The sequence below is a fragment of the Phalacrocorax carbo genome, chromosome 6 (genome assembly GCF_963921805.1).
Source record: "Phalacrocorax carbo chromosome 6, bPhaCar2.1, whole genome shotgun sequence".
NCBI lineage: Eukaryota > Metazoa > Chordata > Aves > Suliformes > Phalacrocoracidae > Phalacrocorax > Phalacrocorax carbo.
The window spans coordinates 30,201,595-30,220,950 of NC_087518.1; the positions used below are offsets into that span (position 1 = coordinate 30,201,595).

General features: G+C 39.3%; 1 protein-coding gene across 1 annotated transcript in view; it reads left to right on the forward strand.

Annotated features, from left to right (window-relative positions):
- Positions 1-19,356, forward strand: part of EDEM3 (ER degradation enhancing alpha-mannosidase like protein 3) — a 34,593-nt gene that overhangs the window by 3,283 nt on the left and 11,954 nt on the right. Inside the window, exons 3-13 of the mRNA XM_064454384.1 lie at positions 3,710-3,810; positions 6,915-6,954; positions 11,325-11,437; positions 12,143-12,296; positions 13,453-13,587; positions 14,095-14,200; positions 14,802-14,899; positions 16,226-16,351; positions 16,934-17,017; positions 18,545-18,628; positions 19,199-19,323. Coding sequence (XP_064310454.1) covers positions 3,710-3,810; positions 6,915-6,954; positions 11,325-11,437; positions 12,143-12,296; positions 13,453-13,587; positions 14,095-14,200; positions 14,802-14,899; positions 16,226-16,351; positions 16,934-17,017; positions 18,545-18,628; positions 19,199-19,323 — 1,166 coding nt within the window. The remainder of the gene's footprint in view (positions 1-3,709; positions 3,811-6,914; positions 6,955-11,324; positions 11,438-12,142; positions 12,297-13,452; positions 13,588-14,094; positions 14,201-14,801; positions 14,900-16,225; positions 16,352-16,933; positions 17,018-18,544; positions 18,629-19,198; positions 19,324-19,356) is intronic.

The following is a 19,356-nucleotide window of genomic DNA, read 5'->3' on the forward strand; positions in this document are numbered from 1 at the left end:
TCTGGATATGTGAGCCATTCTAATGAGCCTTAAACTACCTTAGCTTAGATATGTTTAAGAAAAAAGAATTACTTAGAATGGACTGACTTTCCTCAAGTAATAATTACTTTCAAACATACTGTAAGTAATACACTTCTGGGGAGGAACTGTAAATGTGAATAAGTATAGAAGATGCATTCTTACTGAGTTTACGTTGACAATCTTTTTGTACATTCTTTGTGGCTGTTGCAGAAACCCCTCTTTTAAGTTGTGTCAGTTCCTGCAGGACAAACTGCTGTTGCTTGACAGTATCTTGCCACATGTCCCAGTTTCTGTATTATGGTTTAAAGCTTTAATGTGTAATACAAGCTTAAAAGCTTGTGAGGTACAAGTTTAAATGGTACATGAGAGTTATAGAATTAATGGATAAAAAGCCAATCGGGTATTTTCAAAGTGGGTATAGTTTTTCTTTTTAACGTTAGCTCTTGCTTTTGACACCTTAGCAGCTTAACAAACATCAGGCTTTTTGATGATTATTTGTAATTAGTTACCTGGGAGCTGGTTCCATGAAAAGCATTTGGCTTTGGTTTCCCATGGCATTCTGAAGTAAAAGCTGTTATGTATTTGGCAAAATTTTGATAAAATGTGTGCCGGTAGAAAGGATTTGTGCTTCTACTGTTCATTGTGTGATAAATTGGAAACTGGTAGGTGTCTTGCTACATCTGAAGCAAGAAAGTTCTGGGTGAAAGAGAAGAATGGCTTCAGCTACCCTGGAATCTTTGAAGCCAAAAGGATATTTACTTGCCACGTATGCTGGAGCACTAAGCAAACAGAAATATGACTTGTTCGTTCAAAGTGGAAGAAAAGATTAGAGTATCAGACTTAATTCTGACACCAAGACCATTAAGTATTTTTGCAGCTGCTTTTGAAACAGCCATCTGAAAAGTTTTGTTTTTCTGTTTCTATTAATATGTGTTTTAGACTTGTGTATTTAGAAGACTGAAAATTCATGTTTGCATGCAAGGGGGAAACTCCGTTGTCTTTTTTTCTCTCCAGTTGTTAACAGGAGCTTTGAGTAAAAACTGCTGGGTTTTTTCCATCCTTCGACAGTATTTATAATAATGGTTTTTTTCTTGACTGTCAGAAGGATTATGTGAAACTCAGTCACCTGAGGCCAGTAGGTATTCCTTGGTTTACAGCACTAGTAGCGATGCGTCTTTTTTCATTATTCAGGTACTGTGCTGCCCTGAATTTACGATCCTGATGTTAGGCAATATGATCATCTGTTCAGTTGGAATGTGTAGAAGTTCCAGAGTATCTGTTGAGCTCCATTTGTATAATGTTTTCCAGAAGTATGTTTATTGTAACATTTGTGCTATGTTTTATATTTAATGGCTCTTGCTACCTTCCTTTGAGGTTACTTGAAAGGGGAGAAGTTACAAGCTGGGAAATTGCTTGAACCAGCAGTCTTTTCTGCTCTAGACAGAATAAGTGAACATTTATTTTTCAAAAATGCTTCTGGTTCCTTATGATTTTGTAAGACTGAAAGTCCATTTTCTCCAGAATTTTTGTCACCTTTTTTCTCTGTGATTTAAGCCAGAGATCTTAGCTTTAACATTGCTTTTGTCATGTACTTCTTTAATCAGTTTTTCTGAATCTTTGCACAGACATTTGGAAGCATCTGAGCCATATTAAAATGATCTAGATTCTGGCTTTTGTACTGAATTTGAGGAGAACAGTGTGTCGTGTGAAGACCAAATTATTTGGGAGGGTGGCAGACAGGGAAACAAACCATCGCTTTCAAAAGAAGTTGCTGTAAGAGCTGTTTGTTTTATAGAAGAATGTTCCTTCTTTTCCTCTTTATTTCATGTTTGAATATAGAATATTTTTTGTACCATATATTTGGACAAACTTTGAATGTGTTCTCTTGCAGTTTCAGTGCAGTAATTGAACTTTTCCACCCCGTCACATGTTATTTCTCCACTAAAAGCAGAATTGGAGAGCACAGTACATCAGCCAGTTTCCTGATGAAATCAAAGGAGAGAAGCTGTACCCCAAATCACTTGTACTGGGCTTCTAAGGGAAAGGCAATTTCATATATGTTTGCTGAGATTAGATATATTTAAAATTAATTTTTCTTAATGTCAGTGGTCACTCTGAAAATTTTTCAGTAAACCCCTCCTATTGTACTGCAGTTAATTTCAAATTTTTGTCTATTTCATATGATATCCTATTTTGGTGGTAGTTTAAACCTACAAAACTTGCATTGACTTGAGAGGGGATAGGAACAGGCCTTTTATTCAGAGTGCTTGACTTAAGCAGTGGTGCCTCTCTTGTTATTTCTGCGTGACTGATGAGAAATAATATTACAATACAGCTTGCTTTGCAGAGTGCTTTCTCTGGAAATACAGAAAGTAACCATTGCTTTTCAAAAAAAAATCTAGCAATGTCTGTCTCTTGCAAATATAAATTTAAAATTAAAAAAAAGGCTTGGTCTTGGTAAGCTTTTTTTGTGAATGTTTTCTTTTGTTGTGCCTTGTGTAGAGATTTGCCAATTTATTTTACCTTTTAAATGGGTTCTCTTATCTGTCACTGATTGGAAATATTTCCAAATGAACATAAGTGACTCAGGGTCACAAAGTTACTTTAATTCCCACTAATTTCTACATGAAATATCAGCCACTTGATAATGTCTTCGCTGGTTTTAGGTTTTACACTGACCTTTGCGATGATAACTTCTGCCTAGGAAACATTATAGGAAATGTCACATGCACCTTGTTAGAGAAAGCACAAAATTAACTCTTTGGGTTACTTGGTGGAGTTTGCTCTTGATGTGCTGTTAGTTGTTCCAGACTTCTCTGGATGATTAGAGAGAGGAGAAAGAGGTCCTGTTGCTTTGCTCACAGTTTTATCGTTTCCAGCTACCCAGCTGGAAAGCAGCTTTGCAGAAAAGGACCTGGGGGTCCTGGTGGACACCAAGTTGACCACGAGCCAGCAACGTACCATTGTGGCAAAGGCGGCTAAGTGTATCCTGCGCTGCATTAGGCAAAACATTGCCAGCAGGTTGAGGGAGGTGATTCTTCCCCTCCACAAAGGACTGGTGAGGCCACATCTGGAGCACTGTGTGCAGTTCTGGCCTCCCCAGTACAAGAGAGGTACAGATGTACTGGGTGGAGTCAAACGAAGGGCCACAAAGATGATGAAGAGACTGGAGCATCTTCCCTATGGAGAAAGGCTGAGAGAGCTGCGTCTGTTCAGCCTGGAGAAGAGAAGGCTCAGGGGGATCTTACCAGTGTAGAAAAATACTTGAAGTAAGGCTGTAGAAGCAGATTCTCTTGGCAGATGATGGAGCCAGGCTCTTCTCGGTGGTGCCCTGTGACAGGGCCAGAAAAAATGGGCACAAACTGGAACATGGGAGGTTCCCTCTGAATATTAGGAAACACTTCTTTACTGTGAAGGTGACTGGGCACTGGCATAGGTTGCCCAGAGAAGTTGTGGAGTCTCCTTCCTTGGGGATACTAAAAAGTTGTCTGGACATGGTACTGGGCAACTGGGTCTAGGTGGCCCTGCTTGAGTAGAGGGGTTGGACAAGGTGGCCTCTCGAGGTCCCTTCCTACCTCAAAGGTTCTGTGATTGCTAAAGTACAGCATAATTGGGCTTCCTTTTAACAGGCTCTGAAGAGTCGCTGAAATGGCTGTAACAGTTGTTCCCTTGTTTTGTTTCCCCACAGGAGCATGCGTATCCAGCCGATGAACTCATGCCTTTAACTTGTCGTGGACGAGTACGGGGTCAGGAACCAAGTCGAGGGGATGTGGATGATGCCTTGGGAAAGTTAGTGTTTGAAATGGTTACTGTCTCATGTAAACATCTAGGAATCAAAGTGCAGTTTGCAGCCCGTAAAACTTGTTTGTTGAGTTGACATGTCCAGAAACTTACATTTGCAAGAAATACTTTTTTTATTTCCTCCCATGCTTTTAACTGATGTGAAGTTGTACCTGAATCAGAAAAAGAGAATTGACCAGTGAATGAAATACAAAGATAATTTTTTAAAAATTACTCTTCAAGTATTTTCCATAGGAAAGCCTTCCAAATGTGAGTTAATAATTATGGTATTAGTAAATTTGACTGATAAATATGGTTTCTAAGGGTTAATTACCCTTAGAACAGCACAGAACAGTAAACTGTTATCCATTATGCTGGCCTTAAGTGATATTTAAATTGCTTTTTTTCTTTTAGTAGAAAGCTCTCTGAAAACATACTTAGTCAAATAATTATCGTGTGTGGTAGCCTAAGGCCATTGCCGAAGTATAAAACGTTATTTCAGATGTGGAAATTCTTCATATTTTTCCACTTAAGATAGCTGATAATACAAAGTACCAATCTTTTGGCTGACAAAATGTAAATTTAAGAACTTTTTCCTCCATGTTAAATTGAATGATCAAACGCAAAGTTGAATTACTCTAAATGTGTTTGTAATTTATATTCCTTTCCCAAGGAATGTTGTCTGTATGTGTGCTGTCTATGTTTATAGAGCAAATACTTAATAGCAAATAGCTGGTGCTTTTTTTTATTGGTATCACTGCTTAGTGTTCCTCAGCAGAATAGTGTTTATCACAGCTGAAATTATTTTAAATACTACTTCTAATTCACTTTATGATATTGAGCATGTTATTTTTCGTTATATGCAGAAGTTCCTTAGTCTAGAGATTACTATGTAAGCCTGCTGCCTTGGAGGTATTAAGAGATGACTGATGAGAAAGAAGTGTCAGGAAAATGTATTTTTATTCCTGGTGATGCATTCTTTTTAACGACCTTTTTTTACATAGTAACATACTATCATTTGAGTAAAAATATCATTCAGCCCCCCCCCCCCCTTAGATGCATTGAATAGTCTGAGTATTTGTTTTCTCTAGATGTGCTTTTTTGTTCCTAATAATCAGATATATCTTTATTTATCAGATTTCTTACTGTCACAGTTTTAGCTGGGATAGAGTTAATTTCCTTCACTGCAGCTGGCATAGTGCTGTGCTTTGGACTTAGTGTGAAAATAATGTTGATAACACACCGATGTTTCAGTTGTTGCTGGGTAGTGCTTGTACTAGTCAAGGACTTTTCAAGCTTCCCATGCTCTGCCGGGTGCACAAGAAGGCAAGAGGGGAGGGGGCACAGCTAAGAGAGAGGATTCAAACTGGCCAAAGGCATATTCCATATCATGTAACATCATGCCCAGTTTGTTAACAGGGAGGAGCTGGTTGGGGGGAGCTGTAAGCAATCACGGCTCAGGGACCGGCGGCGTCAGTCGGCGGGTGGTGAGCGGTTGTATAATTTGTGGGTTTTTTCTTTTCCTTTTTATTAAATTATTATCACAATCATTATTATAATTACTATTTTATTTTAATTATGAAACTGTCCTTATCTCAACCCCCAAGTTTTTTTGCTTTTGCTCTTCTGATTCTCTCCCCCATACCACAGGGGTGGGGGGAATAAGCAAGCGGCTGCCTGGTGTTTAGTTGCCAACTGGGGCTGAACCATGACAGTCCTTTTTCTCGCTAGTTGGCTCATCAGTCATGTTCTACACAAGCCTTTGCAATCACGAGATTACAGGGTGAGACAGCTAGGTTGGTTCCGTTTCCCTGGAAGGCCAGGGCAAGTATAGCATACCAGCCTCCTCTACAGCTGTGCAGTGCATAATCTCCCCCCTTTTGTAAAGGAAAAACTTGAGTGTTTGTTGTGCATAGCCACAAGTTAATCTCTCTAGTAAAATGATGCAGAATGCCCTTATATCTTTACAAAATTAAAGACCACTTAATTAGAATGTTGCCTACAGGGTCTCAAACATTGGGCACTTGCTTAAATTCTTGGTGCTTGTTCTTCAATAGCCAATTGTAACTGTTTCCAAAGTTTTCAATTTTAATACCATAAAATTCCGTAAATTCTGCTGTATGTGTGGTGTTTCTTAATATAAGAGCAGTTTTATCGGATTAGGCTAAAGGTCCACTGAGCTTGGTATGCACTAGAACAGGCCTAGAGAAGAACATATGAACAGGACAAGCCTTACTGTGATATTCTTGTTTCAAACAGTATGTATCTGGTTTAATCTTCTTTGTTTATTGAGTAACTGCTTCTTTATTTTATGCATGCCACTTGCTAGTGCTGGATGGCACCAGGTGAAACTTCCTGTGAGAAACTGAAGAGTAGATATTTATTCACTTTCTTCATGCCATGTGCAATTTAAAAATCTTTGTATAATAACAGTTAAGTTTTTGCAGGCTGAAGAGTTCTACTCTGTTCACTTCTTCCTAGTACGGAAGCTGCTACGTACCTTCAGTTGCCCCTTACTGCCCTTCGTTGTATCTTCCTGTTCCGTTATATCCCATGTAGAAGTTTCATAACAAAACAACAACATTTTCTCTGGTCTTTCACCACTACTTTTAACACAGAGTTTGATTGCAACAAATTGCAACTTTTTCTGAAGTAGGTAATTGGAACAGTTTCTGGTAGGAAAAATTTAGCTGGGAATGATTTTTGATCTTCCTAAATCTTTCCTTATTATGCATAAGTCAATATTCTTTACTTTTTGAAAAAGAAGGAAAAAAAGAGATTGGAAAAACGCTTTGAACTATGCTGCGTTTCTTAGATTTGATTGGAGACTAGAAATAAAAATGTAATTTGCTTACAGGAAGTTTGAAAGCTTAGTGGTAAATAAAGGTATCTTTATAATCATCGCTTGTTTCAGTCAGCTCCTATTCTGGTCACTAACAAAGGGAAGAAACTTAGTAGGGTGTTTTGATATTAAACATATTGTGTACAACTGATTTTTTTTAGCAGCTAGTGGTCTGAGTGTTTACTTTCTTCCATGATATTGTTTACTAAAAATGATTTAATTTCTACACATAAAGGTCTATAGTAAATTTGTTCTAAATTTTGTTTCATAGATTTTCACTGACCTTGATTGATACCTTGGACACTCTTGTGGTAAGTTTAATTTGTTTATAAACAAACAATATATATGTTTATAAACAATTGTCTTCTGATGGTCACACTTATTTTTAGATCTCTATTTTGTTAAATTATACTTAACAATACTGATTTTTCTTCACCTTTTGATCTCTGGCTGTTTGAAGTGCCTATTGCTTGTAAGAACTTCCAAGCACTGCGATGGTGGCATTTGGAGTTTGTTGCAAAAAGAAAACTAGAACAGTTCCTTCACATTTCATTGATGTTTTCTTGTCCTGCTTAACAAAAGACTTTCCTTCCTGTTATAGTCTAAAACAACATACTGACTTATAGGTGAACACTTCTTCATACCTACTGGATTATTTCTGTTTTTAAGTTGTACATACAAGTTTTGTGGATAAACTTGTGTGCACTTAAATACACATTAAAAAAAAAGGCATTTCCTGGACATGTTTGCTAGGAAATGTTGCCAAACTTCTTACATTTTCTATCTCTTATTAAAAGATTCCAATTATTAATAAACTACTACTTGTAAAATTTCAATCCCTTTGACATGTTTTGTCATCATAAAGTAGTTTGGAAATCAGGAATTTTTGGCCATTCACATCTACAGGTAAATCTAAAAAGTTTTGCAAATCCTTACTGCACTGATTTGGGGTGTGAATGATTATGCTCTTACTCTGCCAGCTAATCCCTTTTTATGAGATGACCTGTGGCTCATCCGAAGTGGGACCACAAATGTTGAAACGTGGAGTATGGAACTCTCAGTTTCTACCAGACACTGGTGGTGGTGGAAAACTGTTGGTCTGCTGGTACAAGATACTTCTACTGTTGAAACTTACTGTTTTCTTGTCTTAGAGAAGGATTAACATTTATGGACTTTAAAGGCATTTACAGAATCTCAGGTTGGAAGGGACCTCAGGGATCATCTAGTCCAACCCTTTCTAGGAAGAGCACAGTCTAGACAAGATGGCCCAGCACCCTGTCCAGACGACTCGTGAAGGTGTCCAACGTGGCCGAGTCAACCACTTCCCTGGGGAGATTATTCCAATGGTTGACTGTCCTCACTGTGGAAAATTTCCCTCTCATGTCCAATCGGAATCTCCCCAAGATCAACTTGTGTCCATTCCCCCTTGTCCTCTCCATGGGACTCCTTGTAAAAAGGGAGTCTCCATCTTCTTTGTAGCTGCCCCTTAAGTACTGGGACATGGGGATGAGATCCCCTCTGAGCCTCCTTTTCTCAAGGCTGAACAAACCCAGTTCTCCCAGCCTATCCTCACATGGCAGGCTTCCCCATCCTTTGATCATCTTTATGGCCCTTCTCTGGACCCCTTCCAGCCTGTCCACATCCCTTCTGTATAGCGGGGACCAGAACTGTACGCAGTACTCCAGGTGTGGCCTGACAAGCGCTGAGTAGAGCAGGATGACAACTTCTTTATCTCTGCTGGCGATGCCCTTTTTGATTCAACCCAGCATCCTGTTGGCCTTCTTGGCCACAGCAGCACACTGTTTGCTCATGTTGAGCTTCCTGTCCACCAGAACCCCAGGTCCCTTTCCACAGAGCTGCTCTCCAGCCAGGTGGATCCCAGTCTGTGCTGCACTCCCAGATTATGTTTTCCCAGGTGCAAGACCTTACACTTCTCCTTGTTGAACTTCATAAGGTTCTTGCTGGCCCACTCTTCCAGCCTATCCAGATCTCCCTGCAGAGCAGCTCTCCCTTCTGGAGCGTCTACTTCCCCACTCAACTTGGTGTCATCCGCAAACTTCATCAGGCTACGCTTGATGCCGTTATCCAGATCACTTATAAAGATGTTGAATAACATTCAGCCCAATATCCATCCCTGGGGGGACCCCACTAGTGACAGGTTGCCACTTGGAAAAGGAGCTATTTACCACCACCCTTTGGGTGCAGCCTGTCAGCCAGTTCCCCACCCACTGCACAGACCACTTGTCTGGGCCATAACGCTTTAATTTCTCCAGGTGGAGACTGTGGGGGACCGTATCAAAGGCCTTGGAGAAGTGCAGGTAGACAATGTCCACCACCTGCCCCATGTCAACCAGGCAAGTCACTTTGTCATAGAAAGCCACCAGGTTTGTCAAGCTCAATCTGCCTTTAGTGAAGCCATGTTGGCTTTTCCCAATCATGTGCTTCATTTGACTTGTGATGGCCCCCAGGAGGATTCATTCTATAACTTTCCCAGGGATTGAAGGTAAGGCTGATGGGCCTATAGTTACCCGGATCCTCCCTCAAGCCCTTCTTGTAGATAGGGGTAACATTTGCCTTCCTCCAGTCCTCTGGGACATCCCCCGTTCTCCTCGACTTCTCGAAGATTATGGAGAGTGGCCTTGGCGATGATGTCAGCCAGCTCTCTCAACACCCTCGGGTGGATGGCGTCAGGGCCCATTGATTTGTGGGGGTCAAGCTCCTGTAGTAATTCATGTACTAACTCTTCCTTCACTGATGGTGGGTCGGTGTTTGGATCAACCAGCAATTTTGTTCCCAAAGCCTGGGACCCTCCAGTGCTGGTGAAGACAGAGGTGAAGCAGGTGTTGAGGACCTCAGCCTTTTCTGCATCATTCGTGATTGAGTCTCCTTTTCCATTTAACAGTGGGCCTGTGTTTTCCTTCTGTTTCTGCTTATGGTTGACATACCTGAAGAAACCTTTCTTGTTATTTTTGACATCTACAGCCAGTTTCAGTTCAAGCTGGGCTTTTGCTTTTGTAACTGCATCTCTGCACACTCTGGCAATGCCCTTGTAGCTCTCGACAGATAATCCTCCACTTCTCCATCTCTGGTATGCATTTCTTGGATTTGAGTAGACCCAGGAGGTCATGGTTGAGCCAAGGGGGCCTCTTGCTCTGCTTACTTCCCTTTCCTTTGTAGGGGATAAACTGGCTTTGTGCTTCCAAGAGTGAGTTCTTGAAGAATTCCCAGCACCCACTGGCTCCTTTGTCTTCCATGGACGCTTCCCATCGAATCCCTCCCAACTGAGCCCTGAGTGAGCTGAAGTTTGCTCTTCTAAAATCCAGATCCCTTGTCTTAGAGCTGACCTTCAGCATGCTCAGCAGGATCCCAAACTCCACAATATTGTGGTCACTGCAGCCAAGGCCATCACTAACCGAGATACTACAAAGCAGGCTTTCTCGGTTTGTGAACACCAAGTCCAGCAGTGCCTCATTCCTGGTTGGCACATCTAACATTTGTATGAGGAAACAGTCCTTTATGCATTCCAGGAACTTGGTGGATGACATGTGAGCTGCCGTATTGTTCTTCCAGCAGATGTCTGGGTAGTTGAAGTCACCCATCAGGACCAGGTTCTGTTGTCCAGAGGCTTCCTTTCGTGCCCCAATTATCTCTTTGTCAGCTTTGTTAGCTTCGTCATCGTGGTTAGGAGGTCGATAGCAGATGCCCACTGTGAGGTCCTGCTTGGAGACGACCCCTTTGACTTTAACCCAGAGGCATTCGATAGAGCAGTCACAATCGCCATGGTTGACTTCGATACAATCAAGGTTTTCCTTAATGTAGAGAGCAACTCCTCCACCTCTTCTACCCTGCCTGTCTTTACAAAAGAGCCTGTAACCGTCCATTGTGATCCCCCGGTTGTTTGAGGTGTCCCACCATGTTTCAGTTACTCCTATGATGTCGTACCCTTCTGAGAGGGCACGGAGCTCCAGTTCCTTCTGTTTGCTTTCTAGACTGTGTGCATTTGTATACGTACACCTGAGGTGATTACTCGTCTGTTTCACATCTTGGGAGACAGCTAAAGAACATTTGTCACTGCACTGGTTGGCCTGACTTACTCCCCTGCTGGATGTGCTGGTGTGAGCATTTCTGTCACAAAGATTCTTCAAGATCGATTGAACTAAAAGAAAGTCAGTGTAAAAATCTGTAGGAAATGCCTGAGCTATTCTTCAGGCACAAGGAGAAAACTGTCTTGAGGAGGAAAACTGCTAGGACGATTCACCGAGCTTAGGATGTGGCTTCTTAGCCCATGGGTAGGAGGATTCTGTGAAATCGGAGGCTTCAGAGCAGGCCAGTCTTTGCCTGCTCTGCCAGCACAGCCTGTAGCCCACTGAGTCTTGTTGCGCTACAGTCACAGCATGGGAGTAGGGGAAGCCATGAACAAATATATCCCTGGGTAATGGATTAGGTACATTCTCAGTGACCTTATTCTTTGTGTACAGCTTTTATTCTTTCATGTGTATCATGAGAAAAGCAATAATACTGATGTCTGTCTGCACTGTATCAGAGTATGCCCCTGCAGAACCAGAATATCAATCTTAAATGTTAATTTCTTTTTCAATTCATTGCACTTGTTCTTCCACACCTGAGTGTGACTGTATTAGCTATGTTGAAATATAAACACCTGATTACATTTGTATTCCAGGTGTTAAATAAAACCAAAGAGTTTGAAGAGGCTGTAAAAAAAGTAATAAAGGATGTTAATTTAGATAACGACATTGTTGTATCTGTCTTTGAAACCAACATAAGAGTCCTTGGGTGAGTAACTTCAATGTTTTCAAACTTAAAAATGTGGCATTTAGCAAAATGTCCTTAAGGCATACCTTTCTGTGTTGTTTCTGTGCAACGTTTAACAGTTGTACCTCTGTCAGCATAGCTTGACACCTGCCCTAAGAAAGGTTTTAAAATGCTAGGCAGGAATCAATGCAGTGGTACTGAATCAAGTTGGCCCCCATCTAACTGCTGCAGGCATAGCTTTTTTTTTTATTAAAAAGAAGCTGTGCACGCTGAGGTAGCAGTGTGTATTTTTTCTTAATGGAAACAGTCTTACAGATTGCACTAGCCAATACTATATTACCCTTAGCATTGAAATGTTCTACCTCTTAAATCAATTATTTCAGGGGACCTCTGGAGGTCTCTAGTCCAACTTGCTGCTCAAAGGAGGATCAGAGCAGGATAGTTATATGCAATTTTAGAGGTGTCTGTTGTTATTTTTGACTAACTATATTGATGAATCAGTGATTCAACTATAGTTTAGGACTGAATCCTGAACAATAAGAATTGCTTCCAAAATACTGAGAGCTCACCTTGGTTGTAACTGAAGTTGCATCTGCTCAGCATTCCTGAAAATTAGGGCCATGTGAACGTAGCAGTTACTTATAGTCATCTAAATTGTAGAAATTGCTGCATTTGTGTTGAGATTAATAGATCTACTGAGATGTGGATAATTTTTCTTGTGTTCAGAGGTCTCCTAGGTGGGCATTCAGTGGCGATTATGCTGAAAGAAAAAGGTGAATATATGCAGTGGTACAATGGTGAACTTCTGCACATGGCAAAGGAACTAGGCTACAAGCTTTTGCCTGCTTTTAACACCACTAGTGGTCTCCCTTATCCAAGAGTAAGTTCTCTGGTTTCTGCAATTCGGAATTACTTCTGTAAGCAAAATTTCTGTTTTGTTTTTATCTCTGTTTCTAAAATCACTTGTACATTTATTAAGGGTACAGAAAATCAATGGCTGATGAATTGCTCATTTGTAATACATGCTACCTAGTATTTTAAAATGCAGTTTTAGTCTCTCTGAATCTCCCTATGTTTCCAGCTCTGAAAATTCTAGCATACATTGAGGGTAAATAGTAACTGCAGAAATGTTGCCTAATCACTGTCTCCCAATTTCTTGCTCCCTGCTACTGTAGGCGCTACCAAATAGCTGAGGAGAGTAATTTTAGTTTTGGTACATGTCTATCATTAAGACAGTGAAAGAGCAACTTGCAAGCACTTGCTTGTGAATTAGCACAAAACTACTTAATCTTCATGGTCTACATCCATATTTTTAAGAGGGCAAAGGTAGCTATAATCTGAAAATATTCGTTTACTGTAGAAACTTATATCAAATTCAAACAATGCATGGCACACATTATTTGAATGACAGAAAACTACTTCCCATGCAAATAATCCATTGAGTTTGTGAGATGTGGCTTTGATTGGAAACTTTCCCATAAATTAAAAATTTAGGCTCAGTAAATCAGCATTTTTCCAGTGAAAATGTTAAATTCAAAACGTCCAGATTGTCAGATTTGACAATCTTCTGCTGAGAGAGTCCTCTCTGGAATGCAGAAAGTTACGTTGTGCCCACAACAAAATTGGGTCCATCTAGCAGATATACTCTGGAGCCAGGAGTAGTAAGGTATCTTCAAAGCTTAATTTCCATGAGCATGTGTGATGTTCCGAGGTGGTTTGCTGGTAAATAAATTGTTAGAATTAGAATTTGAGGGTGGTATTCTTTTATTCAGATGTCCAGTGAATCAGGCAACAGCCAATTGGGCGAGTCCTTTTTTGGAGGGTTGATTATTTTGGGTACTTCTGGATAATTTTTTGTGCATGCTTGAGTTGACTGTGTGTGGTAGAGCAGAACTGAAGGGGGGGGTGAGATTTTTTTTTTTTCCCCTTGTCTTTGGAAAAAGCATAGGTTATATAGTTGCTCTACACACCTATCACAGGAGTGTAAATTCTTTCAGGTAGTAAAAATAAAGATGGTAATCTCTACTTTTCTCTAGGTTAACTTAAAATTTGGTGTAAGACATCCAGAAGCACGAACAGGAACAGAAACTGATACCTGTACAGCTTGTGCAGGTACCTTGATCCTTGAGTTTGCAGCTTTAAGCCGATTCACAGGAACATCTGTATTTGAGGTTTGCTTTCCATGATATCTTATTTTTGGGAATTAGGTCCTCATTAGTGTTCTTCTATGGTTCTGTAATTTTGGAAAATTATATATTAATGAAAAGGGTCTGCTGCTCCACATTGAGATGTCTGAAAAGATGCAGTGATTTTGATTCTGACTGTTATGTTACTGGAATTTTTTAAAATTAGGTTACTTTCCTGTCTGTATTCACAATTTTAGGGTGGAAAACCTGTGCAGAAGGACATTTCACTTGCCTAAGGCTATACAGTATATTGGCAAATAATTGTGTAGTCAAGCACCATTCTTCCTAATCAGCAACAGAACAACTATTTATATAAAATGTGGTCTGAACATCCTGCTATTTAAGCCTATATAATGTATTACTGAATTTTATAATTGTTAGATATGAAACGTATTACTTTATAGCATCTTAATATCAATAGATGAAAGAACAACAGTCTCTCCTGTATGTGTTTCTCTAATTTCCTTTAACAAGCATTTTTTGTTGTCGCAGGAATATGCACGGAAAGCGCTTGATTTTATTTGGGAAAAGAGACAGCGCAGCAGCAATTTAGTAGGCGTTACTATTAATATTCACACTGGAGACTGGGTCCGCAAAGGTGTGTGGTATTCTAAATCTGAATCAGTGTCCACAAGTGGTTTTGGGCAAGAAAAAACCTTGACATCCACACCAATGCATTTATCTAGACTACTTAAAAATGTTAATAGGATAGTCAAGTGGAATAACATCACTTCAGTGCTGGAGAAAGCTGCTACAGCGAAGCCTGGCTTTACTCTGAAAGGGTGTTTTGTAAAAGAAACTAGTTTCATTCATTGCAAAGAAAGTGTCATCTAATTCACTTTAATACTGAGAGGGGAATGCCTTGGGATAAGTTTTCACAGATTCTACTACAAGTACATAGGAAAAATCTAAATAAGAATATCGTTGTATATGGCAGCAGTAGAATTATTTTCCTGTGAGGAAAAGTGAAATAACTGGCTTCAGCGCATGTCTGTTCATATTGCTCTGTGTGCTGATACTGCAAAACCTTTAATGTAGCCATACAGTATGGTGTGTCTGCATCCATCTGTGCCTTAATTCTAGTGATAGGAGGCTTTTCCTTTTACTGAAAGAGCCTTTAAAATCAAAATGAAACCATGTGAAAATGTCCATGTAGCTACTTAATGTAAAACCACCTTTTCATTTTCTGCTGTTTCTAGATAGTGGAGTTGGAGCAGGAATAGATTCATATTATGAATATTTATTAAAAGCCTATGTCTTGCTGGGAGATGACAGTTTCCTGGAAAGATTTAACACAGTAAGTTAACACCTTGCTCAGGTTTGTGCTTTCTGTAAAACAGATTTAAGACTAATTGTATTGTCGGTCAGCTGTTAGCCTGAGAAGCCTATGAAGAGATCTTTCGCAGAATTTCTGTAAATTCTGATGTGTCTAGCGCCAGCTCTTTAATATGATTTTTTGCTAGGTTTGGGTGAACTGTCAACTGAGCGGCTATTTTAACCCTATTCAATGAAAATCAGAATCTTCTGGACCATTTCCATGTTTCCAGTACAGGAGAAGCTGTATTTCAAGATCAGCTTGAAGAGTGCAATACTGCAAATGTTTCTGTGAAACAACATAAGGGCCTCTTGTTACAAGCCATGGTACAATTTTTCTGTCCTGGAGCAACAAAGATCAGAAAATCAAAGTCTAGATCTTGCATTGCACTGCAGATCCTAAGGCTCAGTATATGTTTAAGTATACTTACAAAGTGAAAAAACACACTTAATCTTACGAATTTAGTAATCTAAGCAACTTTGTCAGCATCATTATTCTTTCATAAGAGCATTCTTTCTTCTGAAAATAGCAATATCCAGTAAAAACATTTTATGTCATAAAATTATTTTATATAGCATGATTTTATATCAAAACAGTATTAAAATTGGAATAACTCAGCAGCTAAAGGCCTGTTGCAACACTTCAAGTGTAATGATTAGTTCATACTCCTAACCTGCAGCCACCACTATTATGTTTTGCCTCAATTATGTCAATTAACTGTCTCCTATTGATTTTGCCCATGTGCTCATGATTGTACCTTCTGTGCTTCAGAAAACAAGAAAGGTAGCTATCTTAGGGAGTATAGAAGTAGAAGTCAGCAGGTTGACAAGTGAGCTACCAGGTTTTAAAGTTCTTCTAAGCCATCAAGTCCAGCTGCTTTGTTCATTTTTTTTTATACCTCCTTTTTGCCTTTTCCTCCTGAGATGTATTTGCTTTAGAGTTCTCTTGTTCAGAGAAAGCAATTTCAGCTCTGTTTAGCATGTGCTTAAAGATTCAGCCAAAACAATGTGCCTTAACTCTTGTAGTTACTACTTTATCAAGTGGCTGCTGAATATACTTTATTGGATGTGTATTACTTGGACAAGGTGATGTGTATTGCATGTGTAATACTGTGGAGCTTTGCAGTATTTACTGCGCTTCTTTTTAGTTAGCAAAACTAGAAACTACTGTGCATTGCCAAACGTAATAATGATTCGGAGCGTAGTACTGATTTTTCCTTTGAAATAAAATGCCGTAATCTGGTGTTCTGTATCTGTTTTATGAAATGTATTGGTAATATAAACTCATGATTTTTCTGATGTTTGTCAGCACTACGATGCCATAATGAGATACATTAGCCAACCACCTCTTCTTCTTGATGTTCATATTCATAAACCAATGCTTAATGCTAGGACCTGGATGGATTCTTTGCTAGCTTTCTTCCCTGGATTGCAGGTAAGGTTTAAAACTCATGTGCAGATGATTTTAATAACGAGTAAACAATTAAGTAGACTGGATATATAATTGCAAGTCAAGCTTAGTAATTTGATTTTCAGAAATACTGAATGAGGATTTCTGTACTCATTCCTGCTGTCACTTCAGTGCCATGATGCGAGTTATTGTGCATTTCTGGCCATGTTGAGAATCGAGACAAGTATGTCTGTATGATTTGCTTGCTTTGCTCCTAGTCATGAAAACCCTCAAACTAAGCTGCCTTTTTAGTAGTCTAGTGACAATTTTTTCTAGTTTGTGTGCCATTTACATCTTTAAGACAAACTAAATCTCATTTCTATCATGGTGTTCTCTAAATAATAAAGATCCTTTTTCTACATTGGCAGTAGTCTTCATGAGGTCACTGATTTTTGTTAAAAAGCTCTTAACGAATATGTGTGGCTCACACTGAAAGGGGGTAATACAGTATCTGCTGGAAAGGTGGAAATTGGTGTGTAGCTTTACATGAACACAGTGAGTGTGCTGGACTTTAAGTATTATTCCTATGCATGGTGAATTAGTGCTAATTTTATTATTGAATTTTAGGTGTTGAAGGGCGATATTAGACCTGCTATTGAAACTCATGAGATGCTGTATCAGGTTATAAAAAAACATAACTTTCTTCCGGAGGTAAGGTAGTAATCTTTTGATCATGTAAACTAATTCTTACCTCAATTTGAGCAATCTTAGATAACAATTTGAAGAAATAGTAAATATGTGTTTTATTAAAGCTAAAGGCTCATTTCCACAGCATTCTTATGTGACTTAGTTCTGCATGTACAACAGCTGTGTTTTGGATATGAAATATTTTTCCTTCAATTATGCTGTAATTAACACAATAATAGGAAGCTGCTGCTATTAATAACTACTTAGACTTTATATTTCAGCCTTTCAGAATTGACCTTGACTCATTTCAGTGTACAAAACTTGTTTAAGCACAGGTAGTACTAGCTGCTTAGTAATGTAATAACATTAATGCTAAAGATCAGTCATCTTTATTAATCAAAGGAAGGAGACTGAAGACTGAACTGTTCTGAGAGAAGGTTCTGAAATTTTGCATAACGTCCTTAAAAGTAGGTACACAGCTTATCTGTAGATTTTGCAAGTGCAGTCTTTGAGTGGGTTAATTTTGCACAGAAAAGCCTGTTTACTTGCTGAAGTGTGTGTCTTTATTCTGTGATGACCCAAAATAAATGAGAGAGCTTCTGACTCCATTTCTAACTTTGACTTTCCTCTGGTGTAAGCTTATTTCTGTTAGAGAACATTTTAATTAACATCGCATTCTTCACCTAATGTGGAAATTGAGACCAAAGAACGCTCTCTAAGCACTGGAATTATTTTTTTGAGTGCTTTAAATGGTATGATTTGGCTTCTTAGGGTTTTTTGGGGTTGTCTTTTCATTGCTTTGTACTTACGAAGGAAACTTTGAAAGATCAGTTTCAAGCTTATTCAAGCTTATACGCCATCCTCTTTAGCAAGGACTTGGCTTAAACCCTAGAATGAACTAGTAGTGAATGTAAGCCATCACAGAAGTGGCTTTTGCCAGTGCGTAGTAAGAGTGAATACGTACACTAGGGAAGTTTTTAGATAACTGGCTTCTAGTCTGTGGTATTTATGTTAGAAACAGCTGGTTACCACCTGTCAGGCCAAAATGACAGTTTAATGCATTAGAAGTGTCAGGTGGTTGGTATGTTTGGAAAAATGGTATTTGTCAAAGCTCAGGTCATCTCTGTGTAGTGGCCTTTCACCAAGCTAGTTTGGTTTGGTTGTAGCAGCAGCTGTGTGCCTGTGCTGATGGGAACAACTGGAGGCTGCATGCTGGCTCCTGTGTCTGGAGCATGTGTTCTCATCTGGCACCTCCTGCCAGAACTCCACTTGCTGGGCATTTGTCAAGCGGCTGAGTGGTGTCCAGACTCCTGCACTAACACGAGCTTAAATCTCACTCGTACTAAGTGGGCTAGAGCACTGGTTTAGGTTTTGGCCTCAAATGTACTAACTGGACAGAGGTTCTTGTAGCCTCCTGAGATTGATGTTGGACCTTCAGTCCTCCACTGCTGTGTACTTTAGCTGTCATAATACAGTTAATGTAGAATTCAAAATAAACCCTGTTGGTTTTCATTCTTGCATTTATTGTTGTCTGTTCTTTTTCTTCCTCAGGCGTTCACAACAGACTTCAGAGTTCACTGGGCTCAGCATCCATTAAGGCCTGAATTTGCTGAAAGCACTTACTTCTTGTATAAGGTAAGATCACTTTCAGTTCTCTGACTTCTGGTCACTTTGTCCAGCACTTAGAATTTTGTTGGTGTTTTTTCCAATAATAGAATGAGTAGTGCATCTCCCAGCTCATTTTATCTACTGGAGACAGTTCCGTATATAAACAAGACTAAAGTATTTGGTTATCAAAAATTGTCCTAGGACTTTTGTTTTGCATGCCTTAAATTAGAAAGAAAACTGTTAAGTGACAAAGGTCCATATCTTTAAAGATATTTAGGTGTTGCTGATCTCTCTTAAAGAGATCTTGGAGACTAAGAGCAAAAGCTGCTTGTACCTTGCAGAGAAGAGCAGTGCCTAAATGTCTTTGCTTTTCTGTAAGTATTTCCATGTGCTTATCTGCATATCTGTAAAAGCTAATGCAGTAGTATCTCAGTAGTCTCTCTTATGACTGTTTAGCACTATTCAAAAATTAGACTTTACTGGTGCCTGAGAGGTATGGAATCAATAAATTCATATTAAGAAAATGAAAGCTGCTAATTGTACAGTAAGTCTAAGCACACCTATATGTTTGGGTTTGGTTTTTATGTTTCTTTTAAGGCTACTGGGGACCCTTACTATCTAGAAGTAGGAAAAACACTCATTGAAAACTTGAACAAGTATGCAAGAGTACCTTGTGGGTTTGCTGCAATGAAGGATGTTCGTACAGGAAGTCATGAAGACAGGTAAAAGTTTTTGCAATGATTTTTTTCATAAAA